General features: G+C 41.7%; 2 protein-coding genes across 3 annotated transcripts; one reads left to right on the top strand and one right to left on the bottom strand.

The window, feature by feature from the left end:
* LOC138041840 (uncharacterized) lies at positions 1-1095 on the top strand. Its single transcript, XM_068887513.1, has one exon. It carries the CDS (start codon positions 1-3, stop codon positions 1093-1095), a length of 1095 nt encoding a protein of 364 aa, XP_068743614.1.
* A 7725-nt stretch (positions 1096-8820) lies between these two features.
* On the bottom strand, positions 8821-14227 carry LOC138043292 (metabotropic glutamate receptor 3-like). Of its 2 annotated transcripts, none has more exons than XM_068889489.1 (3): positions 14149-14227; positions 13204-13345; positions 8821-12437 (listed from the first exon to the last, which is right to left on the bottom strand). In XM_068889489.1, exons 2-3 carry the CDS (start codon positions 13289-13291, stop codon positions 9895-9897), a joined length of 2631 nt encoding a protein of 876 aa, XP_068745590.1. In that variant the 5' UTR covers positions 13292-13345; positions 14149-14227; the 3' UTR covers positions 8821-9894. The 2 variants fall into 2 exon arrangements, with proteins under 2 accessions (XP_068745590.1, XP_068745591.1); XM_068889490.1 differs by having other exon boundaries at positions 13286-13345; positions 14149-14223.
* Between the last annotated feature and the right edge of the window lie 4372 nt (positions 14228-18599).

Raw genomic sequence — 18599 nt, 5'->3', positions numbered from 1 at the left:
ATGATGGAGAAGAGAGAGTGGAAGCGTTCAGATACATCTAAAGTTGATAGGCGTAAGCCAGCTGACAAATCCCAACCTGGGCTGTTTGCAGGAGCCACGGGAGAATCTTTACGCGCCAGGTGTGGAACAAAGTGCCCAATTCACCAGTCCACTAATCACACTTTGCAAGAGTGCAAACGATTTCAGGGAATGTTGACTAGCGAAAAGGAGAAAGTTGTCGAGGAACACAAACTATGCTTATGTTGTCTATTACCCGGTCATCGTCTGCGTAAATGTCGTAGTAAGAATAGATGCAAAGTTGAAAACTGTGACATGCGTCATCATACCCTTGTACATGAAGTCGACTTGAGATTTATTGAACGGGCAAAAGCGAAACGTGAATCAGAACAAGTGCCAGAAGTTGAGAGAAACCCAGCTCCTGTCTCCCTGGAAGGTAGAGACTCATCACCACGTCAGGCTGTGGAGCCTCTTGAGGAGTATCAACAATCAGCGTACACAGGTTGTGAGACTGGTGGTCTTGCTTTGGTTGAAGTACTTCCCATAGTTGTCTTTGGAGAAACAGGAAAACAGCAGGTGATGGCATTGCGTGACTCAGGCTGTAACACAACCCTTATAGATGAAAACTTAGCGCTCTCACTTGGGCTTCAAGGCAAAGAGGTAGATCTCGAAATTCAAGGAGTAAATGCGCAGAAGGTGTTTGCTTCCCAGAATATCAAGAAATGCCATGTCGCACGAGTCGGAAAAGAGGAAGTCAAGTACTCCTTGCGTGATGTGAAGACAATTCCTAGCCTGAATGGTCCGGATCAGAAGTTGAAGTGGTCAACAATCAAGCATGAGTATCAACATCTGAAGACCTTGGACTTGCGTGACACTGACACGGGTCCAGTGCAACTCATAATTGGAACTAACAACTCTGACTTGATTCTACCAACACAAATTCTGAAACCCTCAGGTCAACCGGAACTTGACAGGGTACCTTATGCTGTTGAAACCCCACTTGGATGGGCGGTGACTAATTGGTTACCTGGTGAGCGAAGAGTAGCATTCACGGGTTCAAAGTGTATGAAAGAAGTTCAGTTGAAAATGAGGAGCTGAAGCAGCTGGTCATGGCTCAGTCAGAGATAGAAACCTTGGGCGTGGTCAAGCTAGCTGATCCAACCCGTTCGATTGAGGACAAGCGAGCATTGTCACTGATGGAAAAGACAACCTTTAAGAGTGCGAATGAAGATGCGTATGTGTCCGGTCTACTGTGGAGAGATGAGGAACCATCTCTGCCCAACAATTACGGAATGGCAAAGAGGAGGCTACAATCCCTAGAGAAGAAGTTTGAGAGCTGTCCCGAGATCAGAGAGAGATATGCAAAGTCAATCCAGGATGACGTTGAGAAGGGCTGTGTGAAGAAACTGAGTGAAGGGGAAGTGCGGTGCGATAGTAAAGTGACTTGGTACTTACCACACAGATTTGTCATTAAACCCAAAAAACCTGATCACCTCAGAAGAGTCTACGATGAATCAGCAAAATTCATGGGACAAAGTTTGAACGATAAGATCTACACAGGACCAGATCTTCTGTCCTCTCTGTTTGGAGTTTTCCTCAGGTTTTGCGAAGGAAGAATTGCAATGGCCGCTGATGTGAAAGAAATGTACCATATGCTCCGTCTCCCTTATCGTGATAAGCCAGCATTGAGATTCTTATGGAGAGACTCTCTGATAGAAGAACCAAGCGTGTACCAGTTCGAGAGAACAGTGTTTGGAGAAGTGTCTGCGCCATCCAGAGCGAACTACACTATGAGGCGAAATGCTGATGAGAATGGGGAAGATTTACCTTTGGGTGTGAAAGCCGTCTACCAGCACTTTTACATGGATGATGGTCTACCGTCAACAGATTCTTGCGAGGAAGCTATTGAAATGAGGAAGCAGATGACAGAATTGTTGCGTCGTGGAGGTTTCCGCCTACACAAGTGGCTGACAAATGACCCAGACGTCTTGGCAACCATCCCGGAGCAGGATAGATCTCCACGATTCCTCGAACTGAGTGAAGATAAGTTACCAACAGACAGATCTTTGGGCGTCATTTGGGATGCCCAAGAAGGTATGCTCCAGTTTACCGGACTGAAGGATGATCCAGGTACGACGAAGAGGAAGATCTTGAGTCAAGCATTCTCTGTTAGGGATCCGCGAGGACTTCTCCTCCCATTTTCAATCAGAAATAAAATCATCCTGCAGAATCTAAATCGTATGAAGTACGGATGGGATGACGAGTTGAAAGAAGCTGATCTTCGAGAGTGGCGTGAGTGGCGCAAGGAAGCAGAAAAGCTTGATGAAGTGAGAATTCCGAGAGCTCTTATCCAAGAACAGAAACCTGTACGAGAGACTGCACTTCATGTGTTTTGCGACGCTAGCCAGAATGCTTATGGCGCGTGTGCCTACCTAAGACGAGCATTTATAGATGACACAATAGAGTGTAGTCTTATAGCGGGAAAAGGCTGTGTTGCTCCATTAAAGTCACAGTCTATCTGCCGATTGGAGCTCATGGGAGCTTTAGTTGCTGTGCGTTAACTCAAACACTGGTGGAAGAAATGGTTACAAAGATGGAGAAGATAACTCTCTGGAGTGACTCTACCACAGTCCTACATTGGATCCGCCAGACGAGCTCCACTTACAAAGCATTCGTCGGTAACCGGGTGTCTGAGATTCACACAATCATGAGCGGTCTGGAGGCGACATTAGAGGCGGGTGCTGTGAGTTGGAGATATGTGCCGACAGAGTCTATCCCTGCAGATGACATCACCCGGGGACTAAGTCCTACGGAACTTGGCGCGGGCTTTCGCTATATTAGTGGACCCAAGTTCCTGTATGAATCAGCAGAGCTCTGGCCAGAAAATAAAGTCAAAGCGCCCTGCGAGAACGATGACATCAAAGAAAAGAAGAACGAAAGATGGGCTGGAGCATCTCAGGAAAACAAGGTCCTGTTAGGGTGGAAGAAGTATTCGTCACTGATCAAACTAAGAAGAGTTACAACTTATGTGATGCGATTTGCAAACAATGTAAGAGCTAAGAAGGAAGTACGTCTACTGGGAGCACTTACGTCGAACGAATTGAGAGCTGCTCGGAATCATCTTGTGAAGAGGGCCCAAGTTGAATCATTCGGCGAGGAGATACAGTGCCTGAAGATAGGTGAGGAGATCCACAAGAACAGTAGAATTAAATCTCTTGACCCAAGGTTGGAAGATGGGTTCTTGGTTGTCGGTGGAAGGCTGCAGAGAGCACAATGCCTACCTTACAGAACACGACATCCCAAAATAATTGACTCGCGCCATGAACTTGCACCGCTGATCGTCGAAGAAATGCATCGTATCTACTACCACCCGCCAACTGAGCACCTGCATAATCAAATTCGGCAGGAGTATTGGATCATCCATGGTCGCCAGGTAGTGCGAAACGCGAAATTCAAGTGCAACTACTGTTATCGCCAGACAATAAAGCCTCAAGAGCAGCAAATGGGTAGTCTACCAGAGCCAGGAATGGTGTTCAGGAACACTGGAGTTGACTTTTTTGGACCTATGTGTTAGTTAAGGAAAGACGCAGTGAAGTTAAAGTATACGGGTGCTTGTTCACTTGCATGAGTACTAGAGCGTGCCACCTTGAACTTGTGGATGATCTTTCAACAGATCATTTCATTTTTCCGAACGGAAAAGGAAAAAAGCCGTATGATAACCACCACGAAACACAAGTACGAAGCAGGCAATCTCTAAAAACGTATGCGTCTTCGGCCTTTTTGTGGTCATTTTCTTTATTGTTTAGCTATCGAGCAACCAGATCGAATTTGAATTTTCGCGCTGACTGTGGAATTAAGTCCCGGATGTGTCACGGCATTCTGCGCGATGTTTTGCTGAGGATTTGCTTGTTTTCTTTTAAATCTCATGTGATACATGGTCGCCAGGTAGTGCGAAACGCGAAATTCAAGTGCAACTACTGTTATCGCCAGACAATAAAGCCTCAAGAGCAGCAAATGGGTACCAGAGCCAGGAATGGTGTTCAGGAACACTGGAGTTGACTTTTTTGGACCTATGTGTTAGTTAAGGAAAGACGCAGTGAAGTTAAAGTATACGGGTGCTTGTTCACTTGCATGAGTACTAGAGCGTGCCACCTTGAACTTGTGGATGATCTTTCAACAGATCATTTCATCATGGCATTGAAAAGGTTCATTGCGCGACGTGGACGACCGCAGAGAATCCACAGCGATAATGGAACGAATTTTGTTGGTGCAAATAATGAGTTGCGGAAATGCATCAAACAATTGGATGAAGAGAGGATACAAAACTTCTGTGTTCCTAAATAAATCGAGTGCAAATTTCAGCCGCCAAGTGCCCCGCACTTTGGAGGTGCATGGGAGAGACTAGCACAGTGCACCAAGAAGACGCTGAAGGCAATTCTGGCGGACAGGGCTGTTTCCAAAGAAGTGCTGAGAACCGCACAAGTCGAAGCAGAAGGAATACTAAACAGTCGACCGATTACTCATGTGTCCAATGATGCAGGGGACATTGAAGCGTTAACCCCAAACCATTTCTTGCTGTTGCGGGCAAATCCGAGTTATGAAGCGCTAACTAATTTCTTCTGGAGACGTTTTACCAAAGAGTACCTTTATAGCCTGACAGAAAGGAAGAAGTGGAAAGAGAAGAAACAGAACCTCAAAGAAGGAGATGTTGTCCTAGTTGCTGAGCCAAATCAGCCGCGAGGTGTATGGCGGTTGGGCAGAATCGTGTCTACTCATCCTGGGCAGGAAGGGTTCGTTCGAGATATTACAGTACGAACTCAGTTCGGAGAGTATAAAAGGCCAATTACAAAACTTTGCTTAGTACAGGAGGCGGAAGAGTAGAACTTAAAATCGTCTCGACAAACATTGTGTCTCGACTAGGGGCGGGGATGTGCCTCCTGCTTCCTGAACTTTCATTTCCGGTCGCGTTGCTATGATACCAATGACGTCAGTCCGTTGCTAGGGACCTCGTCCGCACGTGTAAAGGAGATGAGTTGAGTTTTTGTAAAAAATGTGCGTGAGAAAGCGATGTTGTTGAACGTTCTGAATGTAAAATCGGAGAATAAAGTTGTACAAAACGAACCAGCAGAGTTTTATCGTCGTCCAGCAGCGACAAAAGCGCTATCTAGTGTACAGAGATTTCATTTAAAAAATTTTGAGATAAATAAAGATTTTTAGAAATCTTTGGGATATTTAGGGATTTTTAGAACATTTTTAGGTTATTTAGAGGTTTTTCAAGGGATTTTTAGGGAAAAAACTGGGAATTTCCGGATAGATTTTTAGAGCATTTTGATTTGTGTCTAGACCTACTTAACGCCGATCTGTCACATCACGACCTACATTGAAGTACGTCTGTGATTTCTAATTTTAGCGTGATTCCTATTCGCTGGCTTTTGCAGCTTTTGACAGTTGATTCTCAAATGGCTTTTTTCCTTTTCCGTTCCGAACGGAAAAGGAAAAAAGCCGTATGATAACCACCACGAAACACAAGTACGAAGCAGGCAATCTCTAAAAACGTATGCGTCTTCGGCCTTTTTGTGGTCATTTTCTTTATTGTTTAGCTATCGAGCAACCAGATCGAATTTGAATTTTCGCGCTGACTGTGGAATTAAGTCCCGGATGTGTCACGGCATTCTGCGCGATGTTTTGCTGAGGATTTGCTTGTTTTCTTTTAAATCTCATGTGATACTAGTTGGGCAATGAATTTTTTTAAAGAAGAAAGCAAATAAAATGATTTAATTAATTAAGAAACACCAAAACGCTGACAATTCGAAAACCTTTTATTTTCACTAACCCTGCAGCCAGTAAGAAAAAAAAAACAATCGCGGAGCTCTGCTTTTAGGCTTGGCTAAATCCATATATTATGACATGGGTGAAACTTCGTCGGATTGCCGAGAAAAGGATTGGAAGCGCCTTTTGCAGAAGATCTGACTGACGCAGGCTTCTTAGCTCAGGTCTCCTGGAATTTTTGTCAAGACCGTACAGCCGTGCACGGATTACATTTAAATATCGCATCTGACACAAAATGTACTTGTTATTTTTATTATTAATTTATCACTGGCCAAATTTTGTAATTTAGCTCACTGCTCCAAGGAGAGTGAAATAAGCATTTACCAATTATTCCATGAGCGCGCGTTGGAAATGAGATAGTAAACTCGCCAACGAGGCGAGTAAGCACCGACCAATAGGCACGAGTGGAATAATTGTTTTATTAAAGGGAAAGTACTGTCTAGAAAAAGTGTCTCTAAATTACCGAACCTTTTCCCCTGGAATTCGAAAATAATTTCCGTTTTGTCCAGTTCCCTGTAAAAATGTGACAAGAGCACTTTGAAGTTCCCTCCTTCGTGACTTGGAGAGCGCCACCTTGGATATGACGTGTTATGATATAGCAATAGTCAACAAACGTGTTCGACCTTACCAAGTTCTTCGTTCCCCGATCACTTTCTCAATGTTGTGTGACCTTGCTGCTCCAAGACATTCAAATGCTCCATCATGTGAAGTTCGAAACTTAGGAACCTGGTTTGACTCGAAAATGAGTATGCTAAGTCATATTAACAAAACTTGCTCATCTGCTTTTTATTATCTTTATAACATACGTAGAATTAGGAAATATTTAAGTCGTCCAACTACCGAATCATTAGTTCATGCTTTTATAACCAGTAGAGTAGATTATTGTAATAGCCTATTATATGGCCTCCCGAATTCACATATCATGAAACTCCAACGTATACAGAATGCCGCAGCTCGGCTGGTCATAGGAGCACCAAGATTCTGTCATGTTACACCATTGCTTTTTAACCTTCATTGGCTCCCGATTAGTTACCGCATAAAGTTTAAGATTTTGCTTTTGACATTTAAGTGTTTATACGGTCTAGCTCCTAATTACCTGATTGATTTAATTTGCATCAAAAAGCAATCCAGATACTCCCTTAGGTCAAACGACTCTTTATTACTTGAGTTACCTAGCATTAAGACCCGTCCAACCCTTGGCGATCGTGCATTCCAGTCAGCTGCACCTTATCTTTGGAATGCATTACCTTCAACAATTCGCAACATAAAGACATTGGACACTTTTAAGACTGCTGTTAAAACTCATTTTTTAAAATTTAGCTTTTAAATAGGTTTTTCTACTCATGTCTCATTTTTAATTTAGCTTTTAAATAGGTATATGGTTGTAGTTTTTAATAGTTTCTTATGTTTTTAGTTCACGTGACGGTTTGACATAATTTTATTTTAAAATATTGTGAAGCGCAACTGAATATATTCATATAGAGGTCTGCGCTATATAAATGTAATTATTATTATTATTATGTAAGATGAATTATGGTAAACGGTCTAGTGGTTCAATAGTTAGTAGGCCAAGTAGGCCATAAATGCGACAGAAACTCGAGTCACTTAATACTTGTAGATTTTCTGGTCAATCAAAGTAGGCGGCAAAAATCATCCAGAGCAAGTGTAAACAAGACAAAACCTGAAATATTCGACAAGCGTACCTTTTTTCTTTTTCACTTTCTTTTTTCTGCGACAGCCGTCTTTCATGCTTCAGCAAACGTATTTGTTTCGCCGACGAAACTTTCAGATGTTGCTCAATACACATATCAAGGCTTTTTCACAGCAACAATTACCGCTGTTGGTGTTTTGCGCTTTCGAGGGGGATGAAACTAGACACATGTCTAGTAAATTAAAAAAACAGAAGATTCCACCGGAAAATGAAAATTTCAGAAAAGTTGGCCCGCGAAAATAAAACATGGATGGATTCCTCAAACCTGAAAACCTGACTGCTATATCGTCTGTTCGGGGTGGTGGACTAAACACTGACCCCCAGTCCATGGACTACCCAAATGGAGTACCCTAAAATGGACTAACTCTTAAAAAAACCATTTCGAATGAGTGCTATTGAAAGAACTGAATTGATTACAATACTTAAATTGCACATACCTTGATAATTTGCATCCATACGGCCATTACTGTGCATGAAGTACTTAGCCATCACAACACTAATCGAAAGCTGACCTTTTTAAAATGGGTGCTTAGACTTGAATAATGTTGAACAATGCTGTTTAAAATGGGTGTTGAGGCTTAAGTAAGCACTATTTGAGATGCTGCTTACACATAGATCAACAGTACTCATTCGAAATAGTAGGGAGTTCAAGATCTCCGACGGCGACGGTTGACGAAAAGGTCACCTCAAAATGTAACTTGGCTCTATCGTAAGTCTTTCGCGATTATTCAGTCTCGTTCACGTCCTACAATGTTTAGTATTCTAAAAATAAATTGGTACAAGCGGTTTTAAGAGTTAAAATAGAGAATGAAGGATTCCCTGTTGCATGCTTACGTTGTCGTCAAAACCTCAAATTTGGTGATTTCACGTCGTCGTTATGCAGAGGACCGCTAAGATACTTGCTAAAATCCGTGCTGCACGTGCAGCACGATTATTTACACAACTTTAACCAATTTTAACCAATTGTTTTGTGGCGTTGTCGTAGCCGTCGTCGTTTCTTAAACTCCCTAGTATTTTAAGGGTAGTCCATTTGGGTAGTCCATGGACTGGGGGTCAGTTTTTTGTACACCACTGTCTTTTCGGGTCTGTCATTTTGCTAAGGAGGACTTCAAGCGGGATCTTCAGGTATGAATATTGGTCTTGGTGACATTGGCTTCATACTGAAATCTCAGTCAAGCAGTCCAAAATATCATTATATTGGAGCGAGAAAACTGAATCAAGCAATATATTGATGACTTTCACTGTTATGCGCTTTTCCAGACAATAAAATAAACAACTTGAAATGTAGTTAAATTTTGTTAGCTTTATAGACACTACTGAAACGATTTACTCTTACCATTCGATGGAAATATATAAATCTATCGTTTGTTTTGAATTTGTAACAGGGATCTCGTAGAAAACCACGGTAGACAGATTAAACTTGATTTCCGGCGTTTACTTCACAGCAATGAGTGCGGGATAGCACTGCAAGCTCTCTTTCACTTCGTAAAACTCCAGCAAATAGCTCACAGATAAAACCCTGTTTAACGACCACGAGCTAAATCTGTTCTGATGGTTAATATTAATACAATTTACCCTCTGGATTAAGATTCAAGTCTACAAAGTATCGCTCTCCTTGCCTATGTTTTCCTTGTTTTTTTCATTTAAAAATCAAGTACGTCTAATCATCCGGAGAAATCCTTCACTATTGCTACGTCATAGCCTCGTTTGCATACACAAAAGGAAAGATGGCGGATTTCAATTTTTGAAGCGTTATTGTTGGCTATTTAAGCCCAAATGAGTGGTCAAGTTTAACAATACAGGTAAAGAACTTTCGATTCAGAGAAACGTTTTCTAGGCCGTACTTTCCCTTTAACTTTCCATTAAATGCTGAACGCCTGGACACTTCCTGCACGAATTCATGACGCAAGCAGTTTCCATATTAGCTCATACGGTATATAAACTTTGCTTTCTTTTGTGTTCATTTGATACATCTTCACTGATCATCGCGCAACTTTGCAAGCGATTTCTTGTGGGGATAGCAAAAAAATCAAAAGTGCTTTTATTTGTACTTTAATTGAGATAAAATAGACCGTAACTTTGACTTATGACAACCAACAAGGACAGCTAGCGCTAGTTGTCGTCAAATCCCCTTGGTGTCTTGCACTCGCTGCCACTAGGGAAAATCTCATCTAAATTCCTCCTCGTAAGCATTAGGTAATATATACTTTGATATTAAAAGCAGGAAAGCGTTTGTTTCAGCATCAGCATAATCATCATCATCTTGCGCTCACAACCCAGATGTAATCCATCATCCATCCAACAGGCCTCGCTCGAACCATGGCAATGAAACTGACGCTTACAGTTTCCACTTTTTTTCATTCGTGGTTAATGTTGTGTATGTCATTATCCGCTACCTGACGACTTTGTCGACTGGCTCCGCTTCTTCCTTGGTTATCAGAGTAGCAACCCGTGATTGTGTCATCACCCCGGGTTCCTATGGCGTTTCCAAAATATACAAGAAAGATTTTGGGCACAAGGAGACCGAGGAGAGTGATGGTTGCAATGAGAAAGAGGGAGCTACAGGCAAAGTATGATTTCCAAATACTATTAGCAGCATTCAGATAGCAAGGAAGGAAAGTTATCCACACTGAACATGACAAATACATTGTGACACCAATGTATTTTGCTTCGTTAAAATTTCGGGGGAAGTTCCTGGTTTGAAAGGCAAACACTGTGGAAACGAACATCAAAACGACGTTGAAACACAAGTTAATTGCTACACTGAAGGTGTCTGTATTACACTCCAAGATCACGTGGTCCTCGTAGGAATAATTTTCCACAGCTTCCGGTGGTTTGGACAAAATCCATATCAAGGTCACCAGACATTGAACAGCAATAATACCGAGAGCCACAAATGCCTGAGATAATGGGCTCACAAAAGAAGGCCTACGAACCGATTTCTGAGCTGCTTTAAATATGCGATAAATGCGGTTTGTTCGTAGCAGCAACGGCGCGTAACACATGGTCATGGAGACACCATCAGTAAAGCGTCTAACTCCACATACTATGTTTGAAGGTTTCGTAAAATGTATCAACACTGCAGCATAACACGAAAACACTCCGAGGAATAGGAAGACGGCGAGCTCCCTTCCTGACGCTTTGATTACGCGGTGATTCCTTTCTCGGACAAAGAATACTGCGGTACCAATAGTAGTGATGAGCCCAGTGGAAACAAGTGCTGTAAGGACTTGGGCAGGAATGTCAATCCAGGATAGATACACTACGGGGAGCATGACACAGGCTGTTAAATTTAAATTCGGTACGCTTCCCTGACTACACATTCTGCATGTATTGTTCACAATGATATGATTAACAGAACTGCAACTTTCACATCTCCAGCAGCATCGTGGATTTGCAAGCTCTGGAATAGTTATTTGTTTTAAGTTGCATGGACTGCTACAATATGACTGCGGTGTTTTGGTTTGTTTCCCGATCCATACTATTTCACTCTTGTCTAGGTTTATTTGGCCCTGAATGTTACTATCATTGTTAAGGGCACCACTCCAATTACCAATTAAAACATGCTGGTATCTTCCATTAACCAGTTTAAAATTCAGCAGTTCGTATTTGCCGTCTACATCTCCGTTTTTGTTGAAGGTGACGTTGACATCAAGTGAAGCGTCTGGAAATGTTACTTTTTTCAAGTATTCTAGGACTTGCTCACGTTTAACGTTCTTCATTTGCGTACACATTTGAGATTTTCCTGGACATAAGACTTTTTGCATATTGTTAAGCGCATGCGCCATAGCGTAAACAGCATTTATTACAACACGAACTGGTGCTATTCCAAGATCCTTTGGTAACGATTCGCCCGGTAAACATTCCTTTTTAAAACGAAGTGACTTTGTCGAGTTCCCAATTCTGCATCTCAAAGTTTCTTGATAAAACTCGTCAAACCACGGATTGTCTCTGTTGGATGTATTGGATGATTTTAAGCTTAAAAAGTATTCTTTGAATCGATCAACCTTTCCTTGGATGTAGTTTATTGTGATGGCTCCCTCTCCTGCCCTTTCAGCTCCCTCAGTTACGTCTTTTCTGTTTCCCCAAGAATTACTCGCAAGCCAGACAAACCCTTTGTCGTTAGTCAGTACCTTTTTTGCTGCTTGAACCAAACCTTTGTTGTCTCGCTGAATGCAAAACAACACAACAACGTGTAGTTTACCGCGTAAATTTTGTCTTCGTATTTGCAAAAGTTCTTGAACAGCATTCAGATAATCTTCTTCTGAAGGGGATTTAGGCAATTTCTTCTTATTTGCTATGCAAATCCCAGCTCGCTCCGCCTCTTCGTAGAATATTTCCATTCCTTTTTCTCCATACTGGCCAGGAGAATACACAGTCATCACATATCTCCAACCAAAATATCGCACAACATCAACCATCGCTTTACCTTGGTAGGAGTTTGATGGAACAGTTCTTAGAAAGTATCCATAAAGGTCCTTGTCACTAAGAACTGGAGTTGTTGATCCATAGCTTACTTGTGGAATGTTAAACACACGGAGCAAGTTAGCAACTGCGACTGAAACATCGCTTCGAAAGGGGCCGATTACACCACATAATGGGGCAGTGCCATTTTCTTCCCGAAGAGTGTACTTAATGATTTCCTTTGCTCCGTCGCTACCGATTGTTTGACTTCGGCACGTATCGTAAATCTTCGCTCCAAGTTTTATACCCGGAAGTATGTCATCATCTTTGTTGATCTCTTGCATTGCAAACAGCATGGAAGCGAGGTACTGGTATCCTGGGTTGAGGTCCATTTTGCCGCACCCATTTTCAGTCTCGTTACTGCGTTTGTGTATAGGAAATAGTCCCCCAAGAATAATGTCTCCTGCAATGTCGAGTGATACTTGATCACCTCCCTCTAAGTAAAAACAGCGGAGACAAATAAGACACAGGATCATTTGCATACACTACAAACCGGGTGGACCAAAAAGGAAGTTCTCATAATTTAATGGATCGTGCTCGGAGTAAGAAACAGTGTAACTCGAAACAAGAATAACTAAAAGAAAAACTTGTTCGCTTCTTTCACGGAGGAATACCCGTGGAAGGCAACCTGACGATGCAGATCGCTTATTTTATTTCTTTCAGTGAATCCACAAGCGTATCCGATACGGATATTCTATAGGAGGAATTTCGTGTTTCTTTTTTGGAAATCACACCTCCTTAAAATGAAGAAAAAGAAATAAACATAACTATGCGATTCTGCAAGTCATCATCATATCTTTTATTTAAACACGATACGGTTTAAAGCTCAGAGCTTGTGGCGTCGTGCGACAAAGGTATTTCGCAAACCTATGCCGCCTTTTTCCTTCACCACAAAAACGTGCCTTTCCTTTGAATGTAGTTGTCATTGGACGATCAACACTGCTTTATACGATTATGGATGATTTTAGGTCGATGTATTTTGCTGTATCAAGTTACTTTTAAATCATGTAGACCGACTGATGTCTTGGCTAAGACAAACTAGAATCATGATAAAAGATATACACGACACATTTTCTGGGCTACCCGCGGCTTCGATTAATTTTCCCTTGGGGAGATTTATATCTTTACAGCGACTTATGACTTCGTATTAACTTCAAGATAAATAGTTTCCTTTTCATAGCGAATTACTAAGTATTTCTTACCTAGGGTGTCACGGTTGGTACCGTCTAATGACTGCAGGAAAACAATTGATATGACTAAAAACCAAGCGATATCTGTACTGACCATCATGTTTCACCGACCTTTCCGAATCAGAACCAGGGCTGAAGGCAAGTCATCGACAAACTAGAAAGAAAAATGCATTTAAATAGATTTAGGGAAAACCGCCCCCAAGGCCTTGTTTGTGTTACTGAGTGTTTATTGGGAAGTGGTGTTGGTATCGGATTCAGCGGTTTAAATTAGTTCTAGGGGCGAACTCCTTTCTGAGTTCTCTCCTGAGTTCCGAATATGTCTACCTGCAGGATTGAAGGGGTACTTTCTAAAGAAATTGTGTTGCTACGTCGCTGGGTAGTGAAACATGACTGAATGACGTCTGGTCTTATGAAACGACTTGATGAAGGGAAATATTTTATACAGTGGTTAATTTGTCTTTATCAGATCGTTTGAAGAAAAAAACCAGACGTATGGCAGAATTGATGTCGGTGTGGGCTTTACTTGAAAACAGAGTGACATATTAAAATAATTCTGAGCAAAATTGATCTTTCTGGATTGGTGCGATACGAGCTAAAATGTTCAGGGGAAGAAAATATCGACTTTCGTAATGCTTCCGCCTGAAGAAGAAAAAAAAAATGCGGAGAGAGGAAAAAAAAATTAAGTCAGTCTGTTTTTCCCCAATACGTGTCTCAGTAAAACGGTTTAAGCTATGGATAATCTTCATTATTGAGTTCTTTTTAGCCAGCCATGCTTTTATGTGTCGAATTCAATTCTATGTGACATTTCATCGAGCTCTTAACCTAACCAAAATCAACACTCCCTTGAATCATTTTTACCAGAATTTTATGAAAAGCTTTCCAACTGAGGAGTATTTTTATACACGATACTACCACCTTTGCTTGAGTAGTAAGTGAGAATACCAAACAACGACTTACCTTCCTTTTGTGAGTGGATTGTTCCAAGTAAAATATTCTCTTCGCCGACGATATAAGTAATGATTTACGGCATATCATCAAGGAAAGAAAAAGTAAACACACCTGCAATATCAAGTTATTGTTCTGGTAAAAGTCAATATTTTCCTTTTTAGTAAATTTTTTTAACAAAATTTCAATGAAAAATAATTAGTTCAAAACTGCTCGCTTCCATTTGCCTTCGGTTGATCGATTGCTTTTTCCGCTTCTACTTGTCATTTGGCTCTTTCTGTTGTCATCTCAATCATAAAGTTTCATTGATTTTAATGAGTAACACATCAACCCTCACGGCTATATCGATGGCTGAAGAAGTGCGAGTGCTTATCACGTCAGAAAAAAAACGAATATGGTAAGCCTAAGATTTTCCATCACCTTTGGCTTTTTTGGTGTCAAATGTCAAAGACACTTGTCAAAAAAATTGAAATAAACTGGTGCACGCGGATTCTTGTAGGCAACAATGCAGCTCGCGACAGCGTGGAAAAAATGAAGGAAACTTAATGAAACATTATTTAATGCATATCCCGTACTTTCAATTATTATTTAAATAATAAGACAGGGCCACAATAGTGACCGGGTATTCTGCAGTTATTTTTTCTCCATAAAAATATAACGACGTTTTTCAGTTTAATAACGACATACAATTCAACACAGCGGATGGCTTCCACACTTGATAATGTCATATCTTAAAGACGCACTGCAAACTATGGTGAAGAGATGAAGATATGGCAAACATTGGATCTAAATTGGTTTTCAGTGGCTAAAAAGCCAGAAAAAGAAAAAAGGAAAAGTGTTTGAACGACGATCAAGCCGTCTGATTTGAATTCAGTATATGTATTACTTTCATATAATCACCCTCAACGCCGGACACTTAAAAAGGTTTACGTCTGGCTTTCAGTTTAACTATGGCTTTATTACTCTTCGATCCTGAGATTTCGTCATTTGTTACAAACAAGATACCATGTCCTATTTATTATTAGAAAACACAAAGTCGGCTCCAACCACCCATTTATAATAATCCTGACAAGATGAATATAATGGGCATTAGAGGATATATGTCCTTTAAGGCCAGCAAACAGAACGCCCTCGGCCACATCTTTATTCGATCAAGCCGTCTATTCAATTTACTATTGAACTTGAAAATGGCAAACGTTTGTCTTTTCTCCGATGAAGATGTCTGCAGAACGCACGCAGAAATTTAGGCCCGTTTCAAACGTCGAGCTTTACATGTGCCGAATCTAATGCAAATTTGTGAAAACAATAGATTGTTCTCATTTGCATAAGATTCGGCAAATGTAAAACGGGCCTTGGAGACAAATCTCCACGTTTGACACCCTCGGTTCACGATGGCTGAATCTCTCAGCCATCTTTTTGTGACTCAAAGGAGCAACAATATGCTTTTGACCGCTTAAAGATCGATGGCTTCCTAAAACCTTTCTCCCGCAACTGTCAACAGTAATGGCCATCCGTCAAACTGTCATTGGACATTTCCTTACAATTACACGACGCAATATCCCATCTAAATATGAGAAGCTTATCGCTGTAACTAGACCCTCCGTGAGGGTACACTGGGTTGCCTGTGGTACGTGCACCGTTCCAGACAATTTTTTCAAGTTGGGGGGGTCATTAAGACCATTTAAGGGGTCACCCAGAAGTCATACCAGGAGAGGCCCTTTGGCTCACAGGTCCTCACACGTTCGCACGACGAAACAGATCTGTCCTGGCGTAATATGTAGCTCTAACAGTGCACAATATTGTTTTGGTATTGTCTATCATTGTAGTTCCATGGTAGAAGTCTTGGGTAAATAGCCTGAGAAGATATGTGGTTACTAGCAAAGTACTGAACCCAGAAAGATTGAAGGAAATAAATGGGAAGTGAGAAACATTGGCTTCTAATAATTTTCAAGCTCCCTCACAACTTCTTTTCAGCACAAGTTACTATTAACGCTTACAAATGCGAACTCAGCAAGGTGCAGATTTTGTTAGCTTGCTTTATGCAAAAACAAATATTGATGCAAAAGTAAATAAATATTGATACATAGTTTTTCAGAAAGAGCAGAAGAACATTTCCAGGACGGTCGCTCGAGAATAACATATTTACGACATGAAAACAACATTTATTTTGAACCGTGAATATAGAATATAAAAAGTTACCATCAGCGACAAACATTTTGGGAGATTTTTGCTACGTTCAATTGTGTTAATGTACTTTTGGCTGCACAAATAAATCGCAAAATCGAAAGTGACATCGCCGGAATTCAGCGGGCGCCGTGATAAAGTTACCGCGGCATGTTTACTCGCCAAACCCCTCCATTTGAAGTTATAACCCTGAAAAAGCTGGCTACATGGATACGCAGTTATCTCCTGCTAACGCTTTAAGAGCGGGAAATACATATATGTCATACTTGCCTTGTGTCTGCTAAGTGGCTACGCGGCTACGCGGCTACGCGGCTACGCGGCTACGCGGCTACGCGGCTACGCAGTTGTGAAGACCACCCCTCCCCTTCGGAATTTGTTAGTAAGGGAATGAAGTGGCTACGCAGCTACGCGGCTACGCGGCTACGCAGTTGGGAAGACCACCCCTCCCCTTCGGAATTTGTTAGTAAGGGAATGAAGTGACTACGCAGCTACGCGGCTACGCGGCTACGCGGCTACGCGGCTACGCGGCTACGCAGTTGTGAAGACCACCCCTCGCCCTCGGAATTTGCTAGTAAGGGAATGGAATGGCTACGCGGCTACGCAGTTGTGAAGACAACCCCTCTCCCTCGGAATTTGTTAGTAAGGGAATGAAGTGGCTACGCGGCTACGCAGTTGTGAAGACCACCCCTCTCCCTCGGAATTTGTTAGTAAGGGAATGGAGTGCCTACGCGGCTACGCGGTTACGCAGTTGTGAAGACCACCCCTCTCCCTCGGAATTTGTTAGTAAGGGAATGAAGTGGCTACGCGGCTACGCGGCTACGCAGTTGTGAAGACCACCCCTCTCCCTCGGAATTTGCTAGTGAGGAAATGGGGTGGCTACGCGGCTACGCGGCTACGCGGCTACGCAGTTGTGAAGACCACCCCTCCCCCTCATAATATGTTAGTAAGGAAAGAAGTGTCTATTTATATTTCAGGCAAAATAATTTACGCCTACCTTAAATCTACGTATACGGTCCACAGTCCCGCAATCGATGAACAATGAGCTAAGTGTTAAAATGGAGTGGTACCGTGGTCCGCAGTTCCGTAGTCGATGAAAAGTGTAGTTGACCAAACCGCAAAATGAAAGCTAAAATTTTACGAGACTTTTTAGGCCTAATCACTGCAACGAACGCTTAGGCTTAATCAGTAAACGAGTGCTTTATTCTTCACATTATCTCCTGAAAAGTGTAGTTGATCGAACCGCAAAATGAGAGCTAAAATTTTACGAGAGTTTTTAGGCCTAATCACTGCAACGAACGCTTAGGCTTAATCAGTAAACGAGTGCTTTATTCTTCACATTATCTCCTGAAAAGTGTAGTTGACCGAACCGCAAAATGAAGAGCTAAAATTTTACGAGAGTTCTTAGGCCTAATCACTGCAACGAGCGCTTAGGCTTAATCAGTAAACGAGTGCTTTATTCTTCACATTATCTCCTGAAAAGTGTAGTTGACCGAACCGCAAAATGAAGAGCTAAAATTTTACGAGAGTTCTTAGGCCTAATCACTGCAACGAGCGCTGAGGCTTAATCAGTAAACGAGTGCTTTATTCTTCACATTATCTCGTGAAAAGTGTAGTTGACCGAACCGCAAAATGAAAAGCTCAAATTTTACGAGAGTTCTTAGGCCTAATCACTGCAACGAGCGCTGAGGCTTAATCAGTAAACGAGTGCTTTATTCTTCACATTATCTCCTGAAAAGTGTAGTTGACCGAACCGCAAAATGAAAGGCACAATTTTACGAGAGTTTTTAGGCCTAATCACTGCTATGAACGCTTAGGCTTAATCAGTAAACGAGTGCTTTATTCTTCACATTATCTCCTGAAAAGTGTAGTTGACCGAACCGCAAAATGAAGAGCTAAAATTTTACGAGAGTTCTTAGGCCTAATCACTGCAACGAGCGCTGAGGCTTAATCAGTAAACGAGTGCTTTATTCTTCACATTATCTCCTGAAAAGTGTAGTTGACCGAACCGCAAAATGAAGAGCTAAAATTTTACGAGAGTTCTTAGGCCTAATCACTGCAACGAGCGCTTAGGCTTAATCAGTAAACGAGTGCTTTATTCTTCACATTATCTCCTGAAAAGTGTAGTTGACCGAACCGCAAAATGAAGAGCTAAAATTTTACGAGAGTTCTTAGGCCTAATCACTGCAACGAGCGCTGAGGCTTAATCAGTAAACGAGTGCTTTATTCTTCACATTATCTCCTGAAAAGTGTAGTTGACCGAACCGCAAAATGAAGAGCTA

Source organism: Montipora capricornis, chromosome 3 (assembly GCF_036669925.1).
Source record: "Montipora capricornis isolate CH-2021 chromosome 3, ASM3666992v2, whole genome shotgun sequence".
Taxonomy (NCBI): Eukaryota; Metazoa; Cnidaria; class Anthozoa; order Scleractinia; family Acroporidae; genus Montipora; species Montipora capricornis.
This window is presented reverse-complemented; position numbering and strand designations above follow the sequence as displayed.

Excerpts from the sequence above, each read along its gene's own strand:
- LOC138041840 (XM_068887513.1), top strand. The coding sequence starts at position 1 with ATGATGGAGAAGAGAGAGTGGAAGCGTTCAGATACATCTAAAGTTGAT.
- LOC138043292 (XM_068889489.1), bottom strand. The coding sequence starts at position 13,291 with ATGATGGTCAGTACAGATATCGCTTGGTTTTTAGTCATATCAATTGTT. Across the intron at positions 12,438-13,203 it reads TACCAACCGTGACACCCTAG|AGGGAGGTGATCAAGTATCA; the intron begins GTAAGAAATACT and ends GTTTTTACTTAG.